Here is a 27,881-nt window from a genome sequence, read left to right as displayed (position 1 = left end):
AAAAAGGGACAGATTTTAAAATATTGCTCTTATAAACTTAGAAAGTTGTTAGAATAAAAGGTCTTGTATTGTCATGCATTCTATGAAGGATATGAAGTCTGAAAGTCAAATGGTTGCAATTATTTAGTGAATTCAATCCTCAATGATTTGCCACAAAATTGAAAAAAAAACACAAATTTTATGAGGAAAAGACCAAACATTTGGGGCAAAAATCTGGACAGTCTGCAAAAATCTGAACAATTGAGTGGTATGTTTAGGATGTCCCTGTTTTTGGAGGTATGTTACTATTTTCAGGCTTAATGCATCGCTTCACACAATCTTCTGAATCCCCCATCATCACTTAGATTTTTGAAGCTGTCTAGTACACAGAAAACCACACTACACAACCAACTTATTAGTGGCAACAATAATATCAAGAAAAAGGACACATATCTTACAACTCCGTTTCTCTGAAGCAAAAATAAATTACCTCGTGTGTTAGAGTTCTGCAATCCAGTTCATTAAATACTACAGATTTTACACTGTCTCTTTGATGTTTATATTTTTTCATAATTTTGTCACTGTTTTTAAACGCGTTTCTGAGTAGTATCTCACATTCTTAATGGAAGTGGAAAGAGCTATGTGCTAGATGGTATGCAATTTACATGCTAATTAGATATCCAGATTTTTAGCTGGGTGTTCCTATTTTTCAAGGGCCTTTTTTCCAATTTTCAATGTCTACAGCTTGTGAAGTATGAGTAATGAAATAATAAATATAAATTTGCAAGAACTTAAAAAAAGTTTTTTACAGACAGGCCTAGTGTGCTAAACTCCTTGTGGTCATAAAGAGTCAGAATCATCTAAACAACAAATATCAACACTGTAGACTAGAGACAATACCTCATGAGACTACATTTAAATGGTTAAAAGTAATATTAGCGAATCAGACCTGACTGCATTCATTATGTATATCCACATGGTTGATATTACAATTAATATCTGAATCTCCTCTGGGCTTTCCAAGATGGCTGCTCAGTGACTTGACAGCTTAGTTTCAGGTCTCTATGTGTAAAAGGTGAAGCTGATAAAGGCCAGTAATACTGCCTGTTTTAGGAAAATTAAATTAGTGGCTAGTAAGTACACTGCCAGGATGCCAGCAAAGAAAAAAACATGGGGATCATGAAAGACAATCAGCTAGAAAGGGTGAAGAGCAAATACTGACTGGGAAGAATCCTGCAGTTGTTCAGCAAAAAGAAGTTCAAGCTCCAGCTTTGGTACAAGAATGGCTTCTAGTAATCTAGAGGAGAAAATAAGTCAAATGTGCTCAGAGCTGATTAAAGAAAACAAAGCACTGAAGGAGTATATCAACTCAAATAGCAAATGACTGGGGAAAATGTCAGATGCTTTAAACAGCTATTCAGATGAACTGGTAATACTGCAAAAATCAGAGAGGTCAAAACAAAGAAAAGGCTGGTTGAGTAATGAACTGCTCAAGAAGATCTGTTATAAAAAGGGTAGATTTGGAGGACAGAACACACAGGGAAAACCTGAGATTTTATGCTGTACCAGAGAAACTGGAATCAACAGACTGTATTAATTTTATGAAAGCACAAATAAGTAACTGGACTGGACTGGTATTCCACAGCAGGATATGCGAATAGCAATAACACATCGGGTGTATGCTCCAAACCTTACAATGAAAAAAGCAGCCAAGACCTGTATTTGTCAAGATGCAATTATACCAGCAGAAAAAGTTGATCCTGACAAAACTGTGGCAGAAAGGCAAAATATTAAAAATTGGAGATAGTAGAGTGTTTGTGGAAAATGATTGTTCACTGTACATCAGGCAGAAGATAAGCAGATCTATCCAATAATCTGGGAGTATCAAGAGGAAAGTGTAAGATTCAAGCTGCTATATCTAGCTGTCTTCAGAATATTTTTTCTATTTGGATCAAAGTTATTTTGTGATACAGAACAGACTAAGGGAGGAATACAAAAGTTTATCCAACAAGGGTGAGCTCTCAAATAGAAAGGTCTGCTTCTCATTCTTCTGACGGTAAGGCTCATATAGAGAGACTTTACCAGTGAAACCTTTTCTAAGGGTCAAAAGGAAAATGTTTGAGAGAAACATAAAAAGCACAGGAGTTAACTAGAAGAATCTGGAGTACCTTTGATTTGAACCAGGTCTAGAGTAGGGAGATGAAGATGAACAGGAAGAAGACCAACAACACTGAAATTAGTGAACAAATGTAAGACTATAAAGCATTAATCACATTTGTGAAATATGTCTTTACAAGAAAAAGTGGCTGAGAAAGATTGGATTTTTGTTTACTTTGTTAAACTTGTTGGGGGACTGTCCCACTTCATGTCACTTCATGGCATTATTGTTTGAAAGGACACTAAAAGGAAGAAAAGAAGAAGCAGGAAAAAGTAACTAAGAAAAAAAATTTGTTCTCAGCAGTATTTGTTAAAACATTTTGTGACATAAATTACATGTTATATAGTAAAGCATTTTCAGTGATTGATGGATATGATAAAGATACTGAAGTAGATATGTACTGTTTTTTCTTGTTTAGTTTTAAGAAATGTAGGTATTGTGATGTAAAAAGAGAGGAAAGGCTGGACAAAAGCTTAAGTCAACAGGTTGTAATCTTGGGCTGTTGGGATGGGGCATGGAGCATAAAAGTGCAATACTTATAATATATGTAAAATTGAAATGTTTTCTTTTACTTTTGCACAGGTGACTGGATTAATTGCTTTGGCTTAATCTAATGGCAAGTTTTTTGTGAATGCAAATGGGTTTTAAAAAGATGACAGACCACAATGCAATGATTAGTTTTCTTTAAGCAAATAAATGTTCAGTGTCAGCTGACAAATCTGCAGCTGGGGGCAGCTGCATATTTTATTCTTATGTTTCCATGGAAACAAGCTGACTAAAGTTGCAAACAATAAATTGAGAGGTCTGGACGTTGTTTACTAAGAGAAATGTAAAATTAAAAGGTACAAGAGCAAACAGTTCAGTAAAAAAGTTTGAAATTATTGGAAGTAAATTTTTCACATCTGGGATAGAAATAAATATAAGACAAGAAGAGACAGTATATATGTGTGTATTAGTTTCTGGTGCATCACTTATGATTATAGACATTCAACAAAGATGTTAGATTTTCATAATTCCTGTTAAGAAAATGCATGCTAATGCAAACGTTGTTGCTTTATTAATTTTAGGTGAATTAAAGTAATATTTAAAAATGTCTCTGATTTTTGGGCCTTTATCCCTCCATTATTGTTGGCTTTGTCCAGAATTGTTGAGCAAAGAAGCTGAGAGATATGATGAAAACTGAAATCACTGAGTCATAACACAAAAAGCATTGGCATAGAGGGTTATGAGTTTGTGACATGGATTCTAAGAAATTCTCCTCGAGGGCAAAGATACTCAATCTTAACAAATGAAACAGGGAGTGCTTAAAATTTGTTAAGATCGGATTGCGGGATATTGAATACCTTAACTGATTTACCTTTTTCTGGATATTGGAGTGTAATCACTGTGCTCCATGCACTACAAGATAATTATGTCCTCTTTAAATTATAACAACCAAAGTCTCCATTCCTAATTTCTGATTTATATGCCATCATTTAATCTTATTCATGAAATACTGGTTTGCTTGAAAATAAAGAAACTCTACTTCTTAAACAGCATTACCACCCTACAGGTTCTAACAATACTATTTCATAATTACAGCTTTAAGATAAAAAAAACTGTCTGCTGTGGAAAAATTTGGGGTTTAAAGCACCACAGTAGGGTTCTCTGTCTATGTTATAAAGTCCTGAGGTATGAATTAAGGTGCCCTCCTTTTGCCTTTATATTATAGCCTTACTGTTTTGGGCTGAGACACATCACTAGATACCAGATCTGGTGGAAATATTTGGAATTTACCACACTTTACTGTTGTAGGCTGTCCCGAACTAGATATATAAACATATGTAGAATATATATATATATATATATATATATATATATATATTAGATATTAAATATAGATATACATACATATACATATGAATATGTGTGTGTGTATGAATATAGACAAACACAAGTGCATATATATTATATACATACAGACACAAACACTTGGGGGGAGTCATTCACGCCATCAAATCTGCTATTGATCAATGGTGTGAATGACTGTGAATTTTGGTTCATCAAAATGTTAAAATTGCACAAAGCATCAATGTTTGCGGGTAAGGTAAGTATGGGTTTGGGACAGTAATGCAGAAACCATTAGATATTCTGAAGGTTTTGGCATTAGGGGGTAAGAGTGTTTGTGCAAGTGTAGAAGGGTTAGGCTAGAGTTATATGAGGGCATAGTTTTAGTGTAGTGTAGCATGTGTGTGTCTCTCCAAACTATCTAGATTAATGTTATTGATACAAAAATATTTTTTTAAAGGTACAGTACAGGATTAGCGTTAGCAGGTATCAGTAGTTAACTCTTACCCCAGTCCAACTTACCTGATAACCCTAACCCTGCCCCTAATCCTCACCTTTCCTTTAAAAACAAACACTATTCAGATAAATTTGGGATGAATGCATCTTAGGGTTTTAGTATTCTGATTGTAAAAGTAAACTGTCCATTTTTCTTTGTAATAATTTTTTGTTTCAATATTTAATTTTTTTTTTTTTGATATGCTGAATTTCGGAATACTGGCATAGATTACTTCAGTTTCAATGCATTTGCATCCCAATAATTCAACATATACATAAAAAAAAAATATATATATATATATATATATATATATATATATATGTGTGTGTGTGTGTGTGTGTGTGTGTGTGTGTTTGTGTCATGAAAGACAGAAAACTTAAAAGAGAGAATCACAAATGGTAGAAAAAAAGAGAATCACAGACCACTGAATGATGCATAAGAGAGAATCACAAAACATGGAATACTTTTCTCCCACTAAAGAAAGCCCTATATCAGTAAACCACAACTACAAAACCAAGATCAAGTGTCATCTGGGTAGTGATAGTGTTAGGAAATGTTTTTTAGTAAGGTAATGTATATGGTTAGAGCAGGGAGTAGGGTAATTCTTAAGTCTAGCCCACATGAGCAAGGTGGTGGTGTTGTGGGGGGCTTCACATGACAACAGATCGTACAACAGCCCTGAGGGCAAGGAAGCACCAGTGGGTTAACATCTGCATGCATTACATGTATAAAACACAGTAATAACATGAAGAGTATGAATAAAAGAATGAAAAAATAATCTCCTTATACAAATGGTAGTTACCTGGAGCTTAACATTCTCTCCTCCCACTCTTTCACCACAAAATGTTGTCTCGAAAAGGCTAATTTCTCATGGAAAGTAGATGACCCAAGCAGGGTGAATGACTACAACATTGGAAATACTTGGAGATGGCTTAGGTATGTAACAAAAGGACATACTGCCAGCCCAGCTTTTTGGAATTTTTATAAGTGCCTGTGTGTCATTTGTCAATGTCAACATGCTTCATGTAAGATGTTTGTGTTACAGATGTATTAGAACTGTATGTCATATTGTACAGACATGTATGCTGAACAGATATTTTGTAAAGTACTGAGCAGAAATGTATACACACTATTGTAACTGTTTAGTTGTATATATTTTAACAGGGGAGACTGCAACACAAGAAGCTAACTTCAGAAGAATAGTTGAGATTAAAGTACTTTATGGCTGGGCCATAAAAAGATATGTTATCTTTCAGTTTCAGAGCAGCAGGAGACATAATGTCCAGAACTAGAAGTTTTCTGTATTGTCTTTAAATGTGGAGGAATGTAAATTATTTTACAACTTCCACTATTTGCCAAAAGATCTGAGGTCTATGTATTTTCACAGGTAGAATCTAAATGCTACAGTGGGGGGGGGGGTTCATCCAGGATAGTCAGATGACAAGAAGTGATGTCATGCTGAAAGCTATCCCAGCAGTAATATTTGGCATATTAATTTAAGAAATCTCTGAGAGAGAGACTGAGCATTTTGTATTTTGTCTTTGACCTGACAAGAACACCTATTCACCATACACTTGCCTTGCTCTGAAAGCAAGTTAACTAGGGTACAGTATAATTCTATTAGATGCAGTCAGGAATATAGCAACGCTTAATTTAGATATTTTTCTTTATTTACTTGAGACTGTCCTGCAATGCTGTTTTAAATATTTCCTGTGATTTTGAACTCTGATGTAACTGTGATTATATATTGTGTGTGATTATATATTGAGTATTTTCTTGTTTTTTATTAGTTATTATTAAATATAGTTAAACCTTCCATTGTGGCTGATATTTGTGAGACATATGTAAGTTCTGAGAGTACTTGTATATTTATTTGTTGACACTGTGGGGCACTCCTAATGGCCTTGCTCTTGGTCAAACACAGTAAGATTGGACACCCTTTGTTAAGAGTCTTAAAGTAGTTGATAAGGTTGTGGCAGCTGGCAGTAATAACTACCTTATAGTCTGGGCGGAAGGGAGCATAGTTAGTAAACCTGTGCCAGCCTTTCCCAGGTGTGTGTGTGTGTGTGTGTGTGTGTGTGTGTGTGTGTGTGTGTGTGTGTGTGAGTATAACTCAAACCTCAAAGAGTGTGTGTGTCAGCTACTTGGGCAGGAACACAAAGCACTGGTTGGACAGAGAGGGTGCTGCAGGTCTTGGCTTGGTCACTCAGCTGAGATCTCAACTCTATAGCTGTGCCAGTGGGGAGTCTTACTGGGGATCTGGAGAAAAAGGGAGAAACCAGTTCTGGACTGACTGCGGTCTATGTGTGCTCTTAAAGGAAATTGCACTTGATGCAGAGAGCTACATCTGGAAATACTGTGTGTGTACTTGTCATCTTCCCAATACACATCCCCCACTGGTGCTAGTGGTGAGGATTACAGCTCCTTTATTAGTGGGCCAGTGTTGGGGCATTGCATATATTGGTGGGCAGTGATGGAATATCCACATCACATATATTGGTGGCCAGTGGTGGGATATCCTCATATTAGGATTCAGTGGTGTGGATATTGAATTCCTGTAGCCTGTAAACAGTGGTCACTAAAGAAGGTGTTTGTACTCTCAAACAGCCACACAGTGAACATTCAGAGTTTCATATCACAAGTGTTTTATTGTTTTTGTTAGCTTAGTTAGTCAGGGAGAGCAGACAAGGATGTCAGCAGAGGAGTATGGCAAACTGATAAGGAGCCAATTGGCTGAGATGTGCAAAGACAAAGAACTGTTGCATGTCTACCTGACTAATGCAGAGATGATTTCAGTCTTAGTCACAGCTGCATCACAGACCAGCAATCAGGAGTACAATTAGACTGGCCTTGGGGAGGTACAATTCTCAGAAAATGGACAGTTCAACCTTTCCACAGAGGACTTAAAATCTATCTGGATTTAAAGAGACTTGAACTGGATGCTAAACATTTGGAAATAGAATCAGCAGAGAGACTGAGAAACCTGGAGGCTGAAGGGAATGAGAAGCTGAGACGTCTGGAGGCTGATGAAAATGAGAAACTGCGATGTCTGGAAGCTGATGAGAATGAGAGGCAGCAGAAACACAAAAAGGAGATGATGACTCTTTGCCAGGGTCATGGAGGTAATGGGGAAGGTAGTAACCAAACTGCAGAAGCAACAAAGGTCAGTAAATTTCCTCCACAATTTACAGAGGATGATAGTTTTGACAGTTTTATTCATATGTTTGAAAGGGTATGTAAACAGTGTAATGTTGACCAAAGGCTCTTGGTAAAGCTCCTGATCCCCTTAATTCATGGTAAAGCTGTAACTGCTATTTCTAAATTGTTTGATACTGATTACTTAAATTGTAATACTGTTAAACATTGTCTGTTAGAGTGTTTTAAGTTAACACCTGAAGCTTATAGGAAAAACGTCCATGAGCATAGAAGCAATGCAGATGAAAGTGTGTGTGAATATATTGCTGACTTAAGCACTTATTTACATAGGTGGGTGAAGGGGTGTCAGGTCACCACATTTGAAGGGCTATCAGACCTTTTGGTGAGGGAACAAGCCCTTAGCACTTTGCCTGAGGACTTGAGAATCTGGTTGGCAGATAGGGAATGCAGGACTGCAGATGAGTTGGAGAAAAAGGGGGACCTACACCTAGCAAGCATGGCATCACTGCACTGGACAGGGATACCCAGTGCTGCTCATGGGTCTAAGGGAACCCATAGTGGGCAGCCTAAACTGTCCCAACAGAGTCCACCAGTAGCAGGGGAAGCTGCTAGTCCAGGTACAAATCCAGGATGAAGGGTTAAATGTTTTAAATGCAACCAGTGGGGCGATGTAGCATATATATGTCCATGGAGGCAAGGTGGGGAACAAAAAGTGGGAAAGCCAGTAAGTGGGAATGACAGAATGCCAGCAGTGAGTTGTCTGGAGACAACAAGGGTACCAAACTACCACAAGAGATTATATCCTATCTTAGTAGATGGGAAAGAGGCCACTGCTAAGAGTAGCACAGCTTCTGACCTAACCATTGTGAAGCCTGCAATGGGTAAAGAGGAGCACTACTTGCTTGGGCAGTCTACTCCAATCAGAGCTTTAGGAGGGACCCCATTCCAAATACCTTTGGCTAGGGTTCACCTCGACTGGGAGGATGGAAATGGAAACAAGCAAGTAGGTGAGTTTGAGGATATCCCTGCAGAAGTCTTGACAGGGAATGATTCTGACAATGCAGCACCAATTAAACAACATAGGTGCAGATTTTAATGAAACAGACCAGTCTAATTCACTAGTATCCCCACAATACTAAGAGCAATACATCTCAGATAAAACACAAAAATGATACCTTCCATCCTGTCCTATTCTCTGTGGTAGGGTATTAACAGTGGTCAAGAAGGCTAGAGTAGCACACATACAAGTACACAGATTCCCCCTACACCACCAATTACTAAGCAAAAACAGTTTCACCTGCAAACTTTAAGAATGACACTAATACCCCCACAGAGCAGCAGGTATTATACGATGTGGCAGTAAGCAAAAAGGGAAAGGACAGACATAACCCAGATGCAAATTTCTGCCTACACACAGTCAGTACATAACACCATTTGGCTGAATCTAGTCATCAATATGATATCAAACAGAAGTGTACCACTGCATTTCTCCATTACATTTAGCCTTAACCAAACCAACTTCCACCTGACAACACTGTAACTCAACTGAAAATTCTTGCTATTATACCTTTAGCTCAGATGATAAAAGCAAGCAACATAACACAAAAGGTTTATAGCTGACCCCAGGCCATGTATAAATAATTTATTCTCATGTGCTTCCACGCATGAGTCTATGAATTCATGTTCAAATGGCTTAACCTTTGAATTGATTAATTCCTCTGCTAAGGTAACCTATGCCATCCAGTCCAGCTTCTGCAAGCATAGCCTTTTTATATGAAAGGTGTGATTTATGAGGTATAAAACAATTCAGATGGGGCAAGACACAGAGTTGGTCATTACACCAGTTATTATCTGCCAGACCAGTCTGTACTTTCACACAGTACCTATCATGGTCTAGGCAATGTCTGTGTAAATTCTGTTTCAAAGTTTCCAGAACAGTAAACCCATGGCATGATTCCACTCAATCCTTTCATTGGCTCAATCTATTGTTCAGCTTAATAGGAGTGATAATCTGTAATACTTTACATAGGAACTCAGCTGTTGACCCCCTCCACAAGCTTTAGTCTTTTCTTTTTGCTTGCTTGACGTCACTCCTCAGTTGTACGCCCTTGATATCATTTCATTGAGTCATCTTCCTAGAAAGTATCTCAAAGGATACACACTTGTGTACATGCTATAACTTCATTGCTGAAAATTTTTACAGTTATTATTATTAAAGACCAAACTTTGAAGTTTTGCAGGACATGGATCATATAGGGATGCTCTTGAAGGAGGCAGTATCTTCACTCAAGAGATTTTCCTACATTCAGTTCCTTGTTATCAGTTTCCACAATCCTAGCAAAGTCTATTTTTTCTGTTTCCTGCCTTCTAAATACACTGCAAGAGAAGTAACTAATCCCTATGGTCAGTAAGCTGCTGGAATAAGCAAATTTTGTAACATTCATAAGGCATAAATTACTGCTATCTGTCCTTTAAAATTAACTAATTTATTTACCTCCTTCCTCCAAAGTAAATGCAAGCTAAATATGTCCACTGGTCACTGTGACATGCCAGCCCCGCTATCTGGAATTTTGTAAATAATTATATGTCATTTCTGAATATCAACATGATTCATATGCTTGTTTTACAAATGTAAGAGAATATATATTATGTGTATATTAAACTACTGTTACAGAACTGTATGTTATGTACTTAGCTTCAAGAATGTAACCACAGCATACCCTTCTGGAACACAGAAGATTACTTTACAAAACTTCAAGAAAATAAGTTGAAATTAAGTGCTTTATGATGTGCTATAAAGTTAGTTTCAATGCAGCAAGCAGACACAATGTCTAGACCTAGAAGTTTTTCTATTGTCCAAAAAGAAAAGTAATTACTAGGTTTACAATGTAAAGTGTTTGACTGCTTTATGACTTCCTAGCAGTGACTTCCAGTTCTGAGCAAAGATCTGAGAGAGATGTATTTCTCACACAGAGATGTTAAAATTCTATTACTTTCTGTTTTAGCCTGGAAACTGAAGTCAGGTGACAAAGAGTGATGTCATCCAGGCTAACCCAGCAGTAATGTTTGATATTAATTTAAGAACTCTCTCAGAGAGAGACTAGGCATTTTGTATTTTGTTTTTGACCTGGAAACATCCATCATCACCATCGTCTGTGCTTGCCTTGCTAATAATAAGTAACCAGGGTACAGTAATTTCTTTTAGATATAGATAGAAATATAGTAAAGATTAATTTAGATTCTTTCTGTTTTTATTTGAGACTGTCTTGCAATGTTGTTTTGCAATATTTCCTGTGATTTTGAACTCTGAAGTAACTGTGTTTGTTTACTGTGGATTGTTTTGTTATTTTATTATTTATTATTAAATATATTTAAACCTATAGCTGTGGCTGATATTTATGAGATATATTTAAGCTCTTAGAGTACTTGCATATGTATTTGGTGACACTGTACAGGCCACTCCTAAATAGCCTTGCAAGTCTTGGTTAAAACTACCATTTGGATTTATAGTAACATTACACAGTAGGATTGGTCACCCTTTGTAAGGGCCTTATAGTAGCTGATAAGTAAGGGTGGCTGGTGGCAGCTGGTACTACCTTATAGTCTTGGCAGAAGGAGGCATAGCTAGTAAACCTGTGCCAGTCTTTCCCAGGTGTGTGTATATGCTTGTATACCAATCAAATCTCAAAGTGTGTGTGTGTGTGTGTGTGTGTGTGTGTGTGTGTGTGTGTGTGTGTGTGTGTGTGTGTGTGTGTGTGTGTGTGTGTCAGCTACTTAGGCAGGGACATGAGGCACTGGTTGGACAGACAGGGTGCTGGAAGTCTTAGCTGGGCCACTGACCTAAGATCTCACCCTATAGCTGTGCCAGTGGAGAGTCTAATTGGGGATCTGAAGAAAGAGGGAGAAAACAGCCCCAGACTGACTGTGATATCTGTGTGCTCTTAAGGGAAATTGTACTTTACTGTGTGTGTACATGTCATCCTCACATTGTGTACATCCCTCAATGTTGCCAGTGGTGAGGATTTAGGCTCCTTGATTACTGGGCCAGTGCAGGGGTATTACAGTCACCACTTTATTTGTTTGCCATATTGGTGGCAAGTGTGCAGCTGAACATATAAGACTATCCCAATGCAGGATATTTTTTTTAATGCTCTACCTGATATTTATCCCCTCTTCCATTGCCCAATATATAGCAATGCAGCACAGTAAGTGTTCACACATGCACCCCACTGAGGAGAGCTATATGTACACTGTTACTGATAATTTCAAGCCCTCTAGCCTACCCAGAAATGCACTGTAACCCAACAACCCCCAAACAGTGGAGAGCAAGCCATATGCTGTGTATCTCTTATCAACATCTGGCTCCCCAGTGCTCAAACCTTTAAACAAAGCTGAGTCACTGGTGCATAGGTGGTAGTTCTCCTACTGTGCCTGTAGGGTAGATCATACTCTGTATTCTTGTGACCTAATTCTGTTCTTTTTCATCAAAGCCCCTACCCTACTGCTGTACCATTCTGAAAATGTTCCATCTGATAAAGCTTCTAATTAAATGTTCTCATGGAAAGGTAGCTCAGTCCACTGTGGAAGCATAATCATCTGTATTGTACATCTCTAGTAATATCAGCTTTAAAGCCTGAAAGGAATTAATTTGACTGACACACACACACACACACACACACACACACACACACACACACACACACACACACACACACACACACACACACACCACAAGTTTACAGACTTTTGGCTCCTTCTTTGTATAACAATAGAACTAACATTAATATGGCAGACCCAGTTAGCAATTCTCCATCTCAGCCCAGACCATCTATAAATCATTTATTCTCCTGTACTTCTATGCAGGAGTCTATGAATTCATATTCAATGACTTTAAACCTTTAACCAACTTTTTGGTCTCCATTTAAGATGCCTTTTTGCCCCCATTGTCCGTCAATCATCATCCCCTTCCCTGTAAATCAGCCCATTCATTGACAAGGACAAGAGTTAACTGGGATGGGCCATCATTAGGCAGCCATTGGGGTGGATTGAGTTTTTGCGTGCTGCAACATTTCCCCCAGTTACATTCAGTGAAGCACTAAAAAGGGAATACTGAGAGTGAGGGGAGTCCCCTCAGTTCTGCAAGGTGTTGTATTTCCTGTTAAGCAGTGTTGCCCCACCCTCCCTCCCCAAAGCATGAGTAATGATATTTCCAGTCTCAAGTAGGGAAATAACACCCTGGTTGCCCAAAAGTATAAGCATCTCTCCCAACTCTCTGGGGGGAGAAAACAATCAATGCCTCTTCACCCCCCAGCAGGTTCCTCCAGTGCTGGGGCTGGTAATTTAATCCAAGTTACCTGGGTTGCAGTCAGGATGCCATGTCTCTGTACCATAGAGTCAGACAGTCCTTTTTAGGTATCATGTGCATCACTCCTATTTTTAAAAACTAGTTTGGACTGCACAGGACAAATATCTGTAATGTAAGCAGATTATTTCCTATACACCTTTGTGCTCTTTTATCCCATCATTCCTTCCTGTTGCATATTTCTTGAGTACAATATACAAATGGTTCCCCTAGACACAGTGTGATCCAGTCCACATCAGCAAACCAGAGTTCACCTTGAACCATGGACCCTGTGGGAATGACAGATGATCGCACTAAGTAGCCTAAGTATGTAAATGTAAGGGCATAGCTTAATGGACAATGGCACCCTGATACATGGTGAATCCAGGAATGTTGGTGAAAATGTGCTGACACGTCACCACGTGCTGCCTACATTACTGCTATATCATAGCCCTACTCCATGATGCACAGTAATCTATGTTGATTCGATATACTGCCTTGGGTTGCACAAACTGTATTACTTGATGGTCATGTGGCCCTGACCCCTTCATAGTCGTCTTTCCAATCTACCATGTGGTGAAATAGTATGCTTCTGTTTCCTATGTCATACAACAATTCAATTCTTAGAAAACTACAAATACAAATGGCCTTAAATAACAACTAGTACAACAGCCCATTAAATGATCAGTTAAATACTTACAATGACATAATGGGATATATGAAACAATATCAACTCACTGTGATGCCACATGTTGAAATACATAAAGTGGCTGCTGTTGTTGGGTACCACAAGATAACATATATTAGAGTGGATAGGTGAATAATAGAACAGATCTTCTGGACTTCCATAGGATCCATATATAAGTTAGTCCATCCAGACATGCCTATAACTGGAATGCACAGTGCTGGTTTCTACTGTGTAAATGTACGAGTTGAACTAGGCATTATTATATAGTGTACAGCACAGCAGATTGAATGGCTTTTCCCGTGTACTGCTAGCAGTACGTCAGTTATGTTTTATCCATGGGTTTGCTGTAATGAAATGCTAGCATAGTATATCCCTGACCCTCTTCATAGATGCAATGCTCTTTGGTACATTTCTGTGTGTTTAAAGAGTATACTAATGAATGTAGTGTAATGTATTTGTTGGGTCATCTGCCTGTCTCTGTAAAGCTCTCTGCATGATGTTGCATTTTAATATTAGTGCAGTTGGTCTAGTTTTTCTATTTTGATTTATTCTAAGTAGGTTTCATAGGTTTCATAGGTTTATACTAGGCTATCTGCCCTAAGGCATTTATAAGCCTAGCCCAAATTATTGTGGCTTACGCCACCCCTTATATGAAAAAATACTGTGCCCATTAGTTTGTTGTGCCTCTGTCCAGCAGTGACCCAGAGATGATTCCCGGGGTAAACCTACGATCTCCCATCCACAGGTCTAGATTTCTCTTGAACAGAGTCAGCGAGGTGCTCTGCCTCACATGGACCGGGATTTTATTCCACAGCATAGGGAGTCTCTGAGTGATAAATCTATCCCTCCAGCACGTCCTATTTATATCCGTGCTAAGGTTTAAGTCGCTTGCTCTAGTGGTTTTGGTGGATTTGGATTTTTGAGGTGGAGCATGTCCATTAATTCGGGTTGGACATGGCCTTGTATGTCAGGCACATGTCACCTCTGAGCAGACGGTATGCGACTGAATAGAGCTGGAGTTTCTTCAATCTGGCAGCATATGACAGATTTTGGAGTCCCTTTATCCTTTTGGTGAGGAACTTTTGGGGTCTCTCCAATTGCTGCAGATGTCGGGTGAGATACATCCCGAATGGGGCATTGTACTCGATCATTGGTCTGATAAGTGAAGAGTACAGGGAACAATGACCTCACTAGATCTGGATGTGAATCCCTTCATGATCAGGTGGGCAATGTAGAAGGTCTTTCTAACCACTTTAGCAATGTGAGTGTCAAAGAAAGGCCACTGTCAACCTGGGTCCCCAGGTCCCTGATAACCTCTTCTGTGCTTAGTGGATTGCCACCTATATGGTAGCTTGGGGTTACCTTGTTTTTCCCGAAGGGTATGACTATACATTTTTGGCGTTTAACTTCAGGCCATGGCTCTGGCACCAGTTATCTGTTTCCGTGAGTCCCTTCTGAAGGATATCAGTGTCGATGCACTTTCCACTATGGCACCCAGTTTGCAGTCATCTGCAAACTTTGTCAGCCAAAGTCCTCCCATGTTGGCCTGTACTTCTGAGAAGTAGATGCCAAACAATAGGGGCCAAGGACCGAGAACTGTGGGACACCACTTGTGACCGGCTTGGAGTCTGACACAGCGCCAGCAACTCTAACCCTGTGGGTTCTGTCCTTAAGCCAGTTTGCAACCCATCTTGTGACATATGGGTTTACATTTAAGCTGGTAAGTTTTTCTACAATACCGAGTGGGGTATTGTGTGAAAGCCTTTGCAAGGTCAAGGTAGGCTGTATGGACTGCCTTTCCTCATCAATGGCCTTGGTGACTATTTCAAGAAGTCGACCAAGTTCAAAAGGCATGATCTTCCCTTGACAAAGCCAAACTGGGTCGGGTCCAATGTCTGCAAGTCCCCTATATCTTTGTTTATGAGCTCCATTATGATCCTCTCCATAGCTTTGCAGACTAGACTTGTTAAGCTTATGGGCGTAATTACCAGGGTCCGTGAGGCCACCTTTGTGGAGTGGGACCACAGTTGCCGTACGCCACTCCTTGGGCACGTATCCTGTGGTAAGGCTGAGATTAAACAGCTGCCTTATGTGCGGGTTTAATTCCTCATTTAGCTCGTGTAGCACACAGCCGTGTAGCACACAGCAAGTAGTTTCAGCAAACTTTTGCAATCTTGATCTTTGACCTTTGTGTAACACTTGACCTTTACTGGAAAGACTTATCCAGACCCTGCTGCAGTTTACTGTGAGGGAAAGGTTAGTTTGCATTTTATTTGTTGTATTTTGTACTACTTTATTGTCTTTTTTCTATTTTGTATACTGTGATTTGTTTTCTTTATACCGTGTTTTACTTGTATTCCTCTTTTAACTGCATATTAAAACTTGAAAAGAGACCACGGCTCTGTTTCTTGTGAGTCAGACAGAAATTAGAACAGGTCAATTAAGGAGTCACACATAAGTTAGGACAGGTCAGTCAAGGTTAATCATCTGTGAACTAAGGGGTGGTGCTAGGTAGGAACTAAACCTTCTATTTAAGGGGTAAAATAAAACATTTCAGAGCTTTACTGGAAAGGCTCACCCAGACTCTGCTACAGTTTACTGTAAGAGAAAGGTTAGTTTGCTTTTTATTTGTTGCATTTTGTATTACTTTATTGCCTTTTTCTATTTTGTATACTGTGATTCGTTTTCTTTACACTGTGTTTTGCTTGTATTCTGCTTTTAACTGCATGTTACAACTTGAAAAGAAACCACATCTCTGTCTCTTGTGAGTCAGACAGAAATGTTTCCCACTGTCCCATACAGTTACTGTTGTGTTCTTAAACACACTGTCTTTCTAGTTGCCTGCCCCTTATGTTAATTTGACCATGTATTTCATTTCCTCTCTGCTTTTACTGGCTGGTGTGGGTAAGCACAACATTATAATTTTGTGAAATCACTCCCCTTCAACTATTTAAATTTATTGGCCATCCTACTGTATTCCATAGTACCAGAATACAAAAGTGACCACTCCCATTCAATCTATCTTGCTGTTTTAAAAATAGTGACTCTCCAATAAAACATAACTTTTTAGACAGGTAAAACTTAAGTTACCTACTTTCTAACTAACTCCTCTAGTGCACACTGCAGTGTTTAGGATAAACCATTTTTTTCATCTTACCTGTAAGCATCTATTGCAAGACCACCAGTTATTGGAGAGCCCACATTCTGCCTTTCAGTAGTCATCTTTGGATTAGTGCTTCTGTTTTCTCCTAGTGAGAGAAGGAGTGCAGTTACATTATTTCCTGGAGACTGCAGATATCCAGAAAGCTTAATAACTGCTTTATAGGTGGCAGCTTGGAATCTGTGCTTATATTCTGATCCTGGTGAGAGTAGGAACAGAGTGCACTGATTCCTGACTCTTTCTGGTTGGAGAGTGAGTGTCTGTGCTTAACATACCTGATTAGTCTGGTTGCTATTCGATGCATCTACTAAAAAAAGGCTACAACCCTGCAGACCCTTGCATCATCTGGGACAAGACTGTAGATCACCAAACAGGCCATGGCCTGCTTCTCTTCTTGGGATTAGTGCTAACATTTTGCTTCTGGTGAGAGAAGAAATAAAGGAGTATTGTATCCCAACAGAGTGAAGCTGTGCTGATACCAGCATTAGTAGTAGCCAGGCAGTATCCATTCATGCGACTCCCCTTTTTTCATCATTCTTGACAAGCTAATTCTTTATTTTTCAGTAAGTACTGCCTTGATTTCTTTCTAACTTCATAATATCTGCCTAAATACTTCATCCTTAAATTTTCAGGGTCTATGTATTAATTTCACCTCAAGTGTTTGGGAGTGGTCTGTACAGACTCAGACACCTTGAGTGAATTTTTTCTGTAAAAGGAATATATAAAGAAACAGCTCCAGTACTTAGTAATAATGACCATCCCTCCTGGCATGTCTAAATATCAGTTCCCTGTGCTTTCTCCTATTAACTTGGTGAACTTGGGCATTCTGAGGCAGTGTAGCAACTGCCTCATGTATACAGACAACCTTCTCCTCTTACCTCCCAACACTCAGACTTGTGAGAAATGCACTTATATATCCAAATTGGAAGCCATGCACTCTCAAGGCAAGACTGGAATGGCTGGTCAGAGGAGAAGGTCAACACCTACACCAAACCACATGCAACATATAGCCCTCCAGAACACCCACCATCACAGCTCTCACATAAAACACAAACCACACACCCACCTTCATGGAGGCTGTCAATAGAAATCTACCCAAACAGCAGAGACCTCCACGCAGAAATGCACTTGACCACCACAACACAGCACAAACCACAAGACACATAGCTCACCTACACAGTGTGCCCCTCAACCTAAGCCCCTAAGGCAAAACAGCTAACCCAATACACTAATCATAGGTGACTTGATAGTGAGGCACACCGATATACCACTCACTAGGTTGAATAAGGAGAAAGTAACAGTCAGCTGTCTATCAGGTGCAAGAATCTGACACATAACACATGCACTCAGGTCACTCCAAAACAAGTACAAGTATGACTCTGTCACTGTCCATGTGGGTGTGAATGACCTGAGATGCACCTCCCGGGACTACATGAAAAGTTACATGGAGGAGCTCTTGGATTATGTGGCCCAGGCATGTATGACCCCTAGCCCTGAGCAGCATCCAACCATCGACCAGAATGATACCGAGTACAAGCAGAAAATTACTGACTTCAACAATTTGCTAAGTTTCTGGTGTCATTCTAAGGGGATACAGAATCTGTCTGCTTGGGATGACATGATTGACAGACCTCGATGCTTTGCCAGAGATGGCCTGCATCTGTCACCCCTGGGTTTCCGGACACTGGCTAAGGCTCTTGCCACCCCTATGGTGCCTTTTTTAGACGATGTTCTAAAGACCAAATTACCACAGTAATAGCTATAAATAAATGCAATCTGAGGGTCATGCTGCTCAACACTAGAAGTCTAAATCTCAAGATGCACTTGCTCAAAGCACTCCTCAAAATGGAGAATATCGACATTTATGCTGTAACGCAGACCTGGTTTAAAGCAGCAGAAAGCACCCCTGTGCTACCAGGCTATAACTCATTCCACACCTTTCGGCCCCAGAACGTGGACCGAAGCTCCAAAGAAGGTGATGTCTCCATATTCATAAAGGATATGCACACCTCCAGACTAGTAGCCCAGCATAACGCATCTGAGATACTTCAGGTACAACTAACATTGGGTAAGATGGCAATTCAGGTCATAGCCTGCTATACATCCCCAACCATGTCCCAAGACTCTCACTCCACATTCCTAAGCACCCTGGAAACTATTAGGGTCCAACCCAACACTCATACTAGATGACTTCAACTACCCCTCCATCAACTGGGAAAACTACTCATGCAACTGACCCAATGCTTCCTGGAATTCCTCAAGTCCAATGGCCTGGACCAGCTCATTCTTACCCCCACTAGAGAAAGCAACTTTCTAGACCTGGTTATTGCTAACATGGGCAACCATTGCTCTACACCAATAGTCAATTCCTCCCTGGTTAGATCTGACCACAGTCTAATCACCATGGAAATCCACATCTCACCCCCCCCCCCCCCCGCAGAGGTAACCACCATGAAAAACTTCTCCAAAGCTGACTTTGGACTCCTAAAAACAGAGGTGGCTAACTTCACAGCACCCCTTATTAGCCTCAACAAAAAGCTGGAATCCCTCATCAAAACCTCTAAAGCCAGCTATGAAGGCAGAATTGCGGCAGACACTAAAAACAACCACAAAGCCTTCTGTAGTTATATCAAGAATATCTACTGCAATACCCAGGTTTGCTCTGAGTTACTGCACAATGGTACCTCCTATATTGAGCCAACAGATATTGCCAACATACTGGCTAACAGATTAAGTGCAAACTTTACCCCTCTCTCCCCCCAAAGGACCAATCACAATACTGAAGGAATGCCAGGCACCTAGCATTGCTGCAGCACAGGTTAATGTTGCATTGTCCAAGGCCAAGAATACAGCTTCCATGGGACCTGACAATATCCCTGGATGTGTTCTAAATGAACTACAAAGTGAACTGGCACCACATTTGTGTGCCCTGTTCAATCACAGCTTCACCTCAGGCTTTGTCCCTACTGAATGGTGCACAGCTACAGTCATCCCTCTCCATAAAGGGGGAACGACTACAGACCCTGGGAATTATCACCCCATTAGCCTGATGAGTCTGATACATAAGGCTATGAGCATATCATCATGGACCTAATTAACAAGATATAGGGACTCTCCAAACTCTAGATCCCATGCAATCTGGTTGTGTGAAAGGTGTCAGTCACCAGAGCTGTGGATGAGGGAAAGGCAGTTCATACAGCCTACCTTGATCTGGCCAAGGCCTTTGATATCAGTCCCCACTCAGGAATTATTGATAAACTCACCAAACTAGGCATCAACCCCTATATCACTAGGTGGGTTGCAAATTGGCTCACAGATAGAACCCACAGTGTAAAAGTAGTGGACTCCAAGTCAGACTGCAGACCAGTCACGAGTGGAGTCCCACAGGGATCAGTCCTAGGTCCTGTTTGGCATCTACTTTTCAGAAGTCCAGGCCAACATGGAGAGACTCTGACTGACCAAATTCGCAGATGACTGCAAGCTGGGAGCCATTATTAACTCCCCAAGTGATGTAGACACCCTACATAAAGGCCTCACTGAGACCAATAACTGGTGTTGAAACCATGGCTTAAGCTTAATACCAAAAAAATGCATCATCATCATCCCCTTTGGGTAAAACTCAGTTCCCACTAATTACCACATCAATGGGAGCCCACTGAACACTGAAGGCATTATAAAAGATCTAAAGACACAGGTTGACAGCAACCTCTCCTTTGACCACCACATTGCCACTGTGGTCAGAAAGTCCTTCTATGTGGCACATCTCATTACCAGGGGTTTTGCATCAAGGAAGAAAGAGGTCATCATCTCTCTCTACATTTCCCTCAGTAGGCCAATCATCGAGTATAATGCCTCATTTAGCATCTACCTCACTAGACCCATGCAATAGCTGGAAAGGCCACAAAAGTACCTCACAAAGAGGATCCTAGGCCTTAAACACATATCCTACATGAACAGACTCAAAAAACTCCAGCTATTCTCTGTCTCATATCGTCTACTGAGAGGCGATCTCTGCTTGACTAACAAAGCCATGTCTAACCCAGCTCTGTTAGAAATGTTACATCTATAGAAATCCCAATCCTTCCGCACCACATACTCCAGAGACTTCAACCTCATTACCACAATCAACAGAACATGCTGGAGGGACATCTTCATAACCCAGAGACTGCCCATGCTCTGAAATAGACTTCCCATACATGTCAAGCAGAGCACCTCACTGGCTCTCTTCAAGAGAAATCTTGACGAGTGGATGGGAAATAGAAAGTTCACCCTGGGGATCACTCCAGTGGCTCTGCTTGATAGAGGCACTGGGAACTAACATCAGGCAGCACGATGCCTGGGCACTTCTATGGGCTAGACTTGTAAAGGCTCCAGGGCCATTAACCTAGTACACACCTATGAACCTATGTCCTGATCCTGTCTAAGCCTCACTCGCTGTTTTTAAATCATAGGCACCTTCTATTATTTTGCTGAAGAAAAATAATGTGTCTATAAACATTTATGTTTTTGTGGAATTATACTTTTCTATCACATGAATTTTCTTCTCCTGTGAGAAAAAAAAAAAGAAATTCTACTGCACTGTGCTGTTGCTGTAAAACTTGGGGCACCTATACTGATCCCAAATAATTAAGCCAAAAAAAAGCACATAGTTTTCAATTATCATAATAAAATCTAAACTACTTTTGCTTAGCTAATAATTTACATTATATTCAACAGTTGCAGTTATGTTGTGCTTTGTTTTGTTATTCACTTACTGACAGAATCTGGTTTCACGTTTTGGTTCTAGAGAAAGATACAGAGGGACACAATGGTACACCTCTAGACTGTGAGGTATCTGATTGGTCTTCTTGGGGTCTCTGCAGCAGATTATGTGGCAAAGGTATTAGAAAGAGAACCCGTTATGTCATCCTCCAACCTGCCAATAATGGGGAGCCATGCCCAGAACTGGCAATGGAGGAAGAATGTGAAGACGCCCTCTGTGTGATCGCCAAAAAAGAACCCGACACTAGCAATGCTACTGATACTCCCAAGCTGCTTAATGAAACTGCGGAAGTAGATATGGCAATAAAGCTGAGTAACAGTTCAGAGGCAGCAAACCAGAATCTTTCTGTCTATGACAACACAACATCAGAAGAGTCTTTAAATATGACAACTTTGTTAGAAAACCAGGAAAAAACACAAGATGGACAGCTTATAAAAGGCACAGACCCACCAACCAGTAGCCATGTCATCAAAGAAAGAGGACTATCACTCAACACAGCTGAAAATGGTATGTTTTATTGTTTTTATTTTAAATATTAACTTCTTTTCTGTTTATTTAACAGTAATGTGCAGACTGTTAATGTACAAATTTGTATTGCTTCTCCTTTCATTTCCACATCAAATATGTTTAGCATTATGCGTGATTCAGCAAGCAAAAGAACCAGACAGAACTTTAAAAATGGCTATGAAAGAGGTATTTGCACCCAGTGGATCTACCCTGTTAACATATAAATAAATAAACTGTAGCCCAAAAATATGTATGTATTTATCCATGCATTAGTTAATTCATTTATTAATGGATGGGCTGGACTAATCAGTCCAATTCTTTACAGCCTCAGCCTCGAACAAGGGCAAATGTTTACAGAATCAGTAGTAAAACTTGATACACACTGTGAAACCTAGATGCAGCACAGAAATATATAAAAAGAAGAAGATGCAAGTACTACTATACACATGTATTAGTACAATAATAAAGTAAGGGAAAATGTCAAAATTAGTGAAATCCAATTATAATTCTAAATAAAGCAATTAAACAACTCAGGTATAGGAGATTTATATAGCTATCATTCAGATGATTTGGAATGGCAACAAGGACAAAGGCAGATAAACCATGCCATTATAAACTTCTGTCTGATATACTCACAAAATGTCCTTCATATGAAGAAGCTAACTAGCTTAATTGTAAAATCTGGAAATACAGTGTTGTTCTTTACATGACAAAAATAAAAGCTGCTCCATACTATATGTTCCATCACTGAGAAAGCACGGTCATCCATTTCAGATTAGGTCTAGGATGACTGATGCTTCCATCTATGATAAACATAAGGGCATAAGGTTGCCCCCACAATTCATATTTCTTAAGGGTAAGACAGTAGTCCTTACAAAACAGTTTATATGCCATTAGACTAAAGATTAGCACATTCTTTAACAGTCAATACCCTGCTAGAAAATCACACACAAGGACATAAAAGCAAAACCTGTCCCAGCAAATGGATATAGAAGTTTTTCTGTAAAAAATATTCTACTAAGAGTCACAGTGATGAAGCTTGTCAATAGTCCTTCATCTATAGTGAACATATCAGGGTCAGCAAGGAAAAATATTGCTTTGCCCTTATCTACAGTTTTACTACTGGAGAGAGTGCCACATTTTGGAAAGTATTCATGGAATTGCTTAGCTACCAGTTTCTCCAGAACTTTGCCAGAAAAGGGGGAATCAGAATGGACATAGAATAAATACAGAATGAGACATTTCCCTGATATGGAATGGGAGCAATTTATGCTTCCCTTGGAAACAGGCAAATACTAGTGGGAAGGCTTACAATATTCACTCTAGGCTTAATAGAAAAGGTCAAGCAAATTTTCGAGAACCTTGGATTTGGTCGACTGCAGGAATTACCAATATCAAGAAGTATCTAAAACAGCAAACAGTCCTATTTGAGCATATTAATTCCAAAAATAAAAGGAAAGATAAAGAGACTATGTATCTATTTCTAGAGTATTCTCAAAGTGGATGGAAGAGGCTGGGGAAGGTTCCTACAAACATCGCCAGATTCTTCCCAATTTCTCAGCATCGACGACCAGTAGGATATCAGGAACGGCAATTATAGGATAGGGAGTGTGTACTTAGCTGACTAATTTTTGGATGTTTCTATTAGTTTATTAAATAAATACTTAGAATTATAATACTTAAAACAGCAGGTGAGGCAGAATTTCTTCAAGTCAAATAGCTATAAAATATATCAGCCAATATATTCTCTAAAATGTCACCAGGAAAATGGAGTAATCACATTTCTCCTGCAATTTTTAAGCCACTTACTATTCTGCACTAGAATGTCCTTAAACTGGTAGTGAGGGTTCAAACAACTTAACAAAAATATAAGTAAAGTGATGGTACACCACAAGAATGATACTCAGTTGTAATACTTAAATATAGGTTTACCACATATTATCAACAATATTAAACTAAAAACTGGCAATAGCTCCTCCATAGATTGGATACCTCTGTTAAATGCTGTCCTTCTCAGAACAATGAATGGTGTAAACATCCATAACTTCACAATTATTAACAATATATATAGATGGTATTTTTCTAACAGTGAACAATCCTAATAAAGCAATAAAAGAGGCAAAACTGCTTTTTAATCCAAAAAACATATAAGGTGGGTCATCTTTTTTAGGTTTATTTATTGTATTTTTATAGGGTCATAGATGTTTACTTTTATAAATTTGTTAACAAGGGAAACCCAAAAGATGCAAATGTCTGTCTGTTTTCTGCAACTTCCTAGTGGCACTTTCTGGTTAAATGATTTGCTCAGAGTCACACAGTAGGCAAACAGATGTAGGAGGAACCTCATCCTGTACTTTGGATTCAGGAAGCAGCCCATTAACTGTTCAGATCATTAATCCTCTGACTAACTTCTCAAATGAAGTTCAAATTCAGCTCATATCAATGAATAAAATGACCCTTTTAATGATAACTTTGCAGAAGTGAGGCACAAAAATCATTCAGGGCCAATTATAATGCCACGTTTAGCTATGGCACAATGAAAATCTGAATTTAGCAATCCAAAGACATTTTTTTCACTCCAAGGTCAATGTGAAGGTGCAGTTGTAGATGTGGGTTGAGGAGATGTAGATATTTATAAGAGTTAACATAGATAATAGAAATCTCAGAAGAGTCAGATGGTTAGTCAGATAGTTTGAAAGAAGCCTGATAGGGATAGCTCAGTGGGGTACCAAACAGCAATTTTTTTTTTTTTAGTATTAACATTAAGTATATTGGTATTAAACAAGAAGAGGAGATTGTTAACAGCAACCAGTGTCTTTTCAGGAACTGTAAGGTATCTTTTCTGTAGATCAATGTGTATTGTATAGTCAGTCACAGTGATTGCTAGCTTGAATGGAGATGCACATGTGAGTGTGTTAGAAGTAATGAGTCAGTCAGTAAGCATATGAAATTCGAAGTATATGTTCTAGTTACAATTCCTGGTGTGTTTATGTACAATAAATGACATGATCCCATCCCATGCCTCAGTGTTTCATTTGAATACACGAGACATAAGACATGTTGTCAGAATGGAATCCGAAGTTGAAGCAGCTTGCAAACCATGAGGCATGCAGTTAGAATTGGAGTAATATCCAGGAGTGAACTCACAAACAGACATTCAGAAATATTTTCCTTACCAAGATGAACTCATGATGGGAGATGGAATCATCATGAAAGGTCCAAAAGTGGTAATTCCTAAACCATTACAACAGGAATATATCAAAAGTTTCCGTCATGGTTACCCAGGTACTGATTCATCCAAATGAAGGACAAGAGGCACTGTATTTTTGGCCTTCTCCATCTAAAGATATAGAGAAAGAAATTCTAGCATGTTCAGTTTGCAAGAGCACAAAACTGCATCATCAAAAAGAACCACCTCAGTTACACCAAATTCCTGAATTACTATGGTTGATGGTTGCCACAGATATTTTCAAATGGAATGGCCAACATTACTTAGTGTTAGTAGGCTCTTACTCAAATTCATTTGAAATTGACCTACTTCCTAACTTGACGTCCAGCACTGTCATTACAAAATTGAAGAGATATTTTTCTGTTCATGGTAGTTCGCACAAAGTCATGTCTGACAATGGTGCACAGTTTAAAAGTCAACAGTTCAAGAAATTTGCTGAGTATTGGAACTTTATTCATATTACCAGCAGTCTTGAGTATCCACAGTCCAATGGATTAGCTGTGCATGCAGTTCAAAGTGCAAAACATTTGTTGGAGAAATCCAAGAGAGATGGTACCGATGTTTTACTTAACTTACTCAATCTCAAAAACATTCCTTAAGACAACTTGCTTGATTCACCTGCTCAGAGATTAATGTCCAGACAGGCTAGAGCAACTTTACTAATCAGTAAACAGTTGTCAGTACCAAATGTAAGGAACAATAGAGTGGCCAAGGCTCAACTTTCAAGGAATTTGCATATTTGACTTTTAATAAAGTCTTGTTCCTTCTCCTTTTGTGCTGGTCCGTTTGTTTTGGAATTGCTGGTTTTGCGTTTTGGACCGCTGCACTTGCCGTCCATGCAGAGTTTGCATGTTTGTTGATTCAACTTTCAAGAAAACATCAGTCAGAAAAGTTGTACTACAATAAGATCAGCAAATCCCTTAGACCATTACTACAAGAAGAAGTTGTGAGAATGCAAACATCTAAAGGATAAGACCAAGTGGGAATCATGAAGAACATTTGTGAGGAACTGAGATCTTGCATCATACAATCAGATGGAGTGGATTTCATATGGAATCTAATACATGTGTTACCTGTCTCTGAACCAGTGAAGCAGCAGATTGTCGGTGCCGATGACTCTAATTCCCAAAGTGACTCTACACCTATTTGAATTCAAAAGGATAGTGTGCTTCCTTCAAATAATTTTGAGGTAATCTCTGATGTTCCCATTGTGAAAGAATCCCCAGAGACTGTGCCTGTTGCTAAACAAAGTCAAAGTTTATATGTTACATGACCGGGTAAAATTTCCACACCAAATCCAAAATACACAGCGACATGGACTTGAACTGTTTTATTTGTTAAAATGTTGATATAATATCATTTAGCTCTCAAAATGTCTTTGTTCTCCTATTTTGCATGTTGAACAAAATTAAAGAGGGAGGATGTAGATCATTGTGTATACTGTATCTAGTCAGCCACTGTAGTCAGAGAGCACATGCAAATAAGTTACTGAGCACGTGTGAGATTAGTGCCATTTTGTATAGTCAGTCAGAATGAGTGCTAGCTTGAATGGAGATGCGCATGGAAGTATGTTAGAAGTAATGAGTCAGTCAGTAAGCATACAAAGTTTGAAGTATATGTTCCAGTTACAGCTTGTGATGTGTTTATGTACAATAAACGACTTGAACCCATCCCATGCCTCAGTGTCTTATTTGAATACACAAGACATGCAACATTTTCCTGCTTACAGCAGCAGCACAAGTTATCTGATTAGATCATTGCCTGTGGTTTGAGAACTAGAAGAGGAAGGGAAGTAATAAGTAAACAAAAGAGCAGAGGATCAAGAATAGAGCCTATGATACCACTGGAGAAAAGGGTAGCTGTCTTTGAGAAAGAGTTGCTAAAATATAATTTAATTCACCTGTTGAAAAGGTAGTTAAAAACAGTTGACAGGCTGGCATCAAGAACAATAAAGAAAAGTCCAGAAGGTAGGCAGAGTGGTCAAACATATTAAAAGCATTACTGAGATCTATATATAAAGCCCCTGTATGATGGCCTCCATCCATCTTCTTAAATATGCCATCTATAGTTAGACGTACAGGAGTAATACAAATAAAGCTCAGTCTGAAGCCATATTATTTATCCTCAATAAAGCTTCAATCCTGGACAAATGAGAGAATTTCGGTGTAGACCTGTCTTGCACGTATTTTAGCCAATGGGGAGAGTTCTGCTATCACTGTAGTCTTCAACTTTGAAGAGGGTACAACATTTGGAAAGAGGAAGAGGTGTGTTTAGTACTAATTTCCAGGCAGCTGGAATAATATCTGACCAAAGGAATATGTTTTTGAGATATCTGAGAGGCTTGGCTATGCATGTTGCTGTTTTTTTAGGAATATGAATGAAGTATATAATGAAAATGTGAGGCTGATGGTTTAATTTTCTGAAGTAATTTATAAACTAAAGTACAAGGGAAAGTATCAAAGTGGAATCTGGGGAGACCATCAGTGGTGAAAATGTTTAACGGTGGTAGACACAGGGGTAATCAGAGAAAGGCTGGGGTAAAACCTAAAAGAACTGAACACGTAGATAGAACAAAATC

General features: G+C 39.1%; 1 protein-coding gene across 1 annotated transcript in view; it reads left to right on the top strand.

Annotated features, from left to right (window-relative positions):
* The window catches only part of LOC122789346 (spondin-2-like), a 194,043-nt gene that overhangs the window by 144,031 nt on the left and 22,131 nt on the right, over nucleotides 1-27,881 (top strand). Inside the window, exon 4 of the mRNA XM_044056724.1 lies at nucleotides 21,592-22,074. Within this exon, the coding sequence (XP_043912659.1) occupies nucleotides 21,592-22,074 (483 nt within the window). The remainder of the gene's footprint in view (nucleotides 1-21,591; nucleotides 22,075-27,881) is intronic.

The sequence above is a fragment of the Protopterus annectens genome, chromosome 14.part0, assembly GCF_019279795.1.
Source record: "Protopterus annectens isolate FY-2018-M chromosome 14.part0, PAN1.0, whole genome shotgun sequence".
NCBI classification, from domain to species: domain Eukaryota; kingdom Metazoa; phylum Chordata; order Ceratodontiformes; family Protopteridae; genus Protopterus; species Protopterus annectens.
The sequence above is the reverse complement of the archived record's forward strand: the minus strand, read 5'-3'. Positions and strand labels throughout refer to the sequence as shown.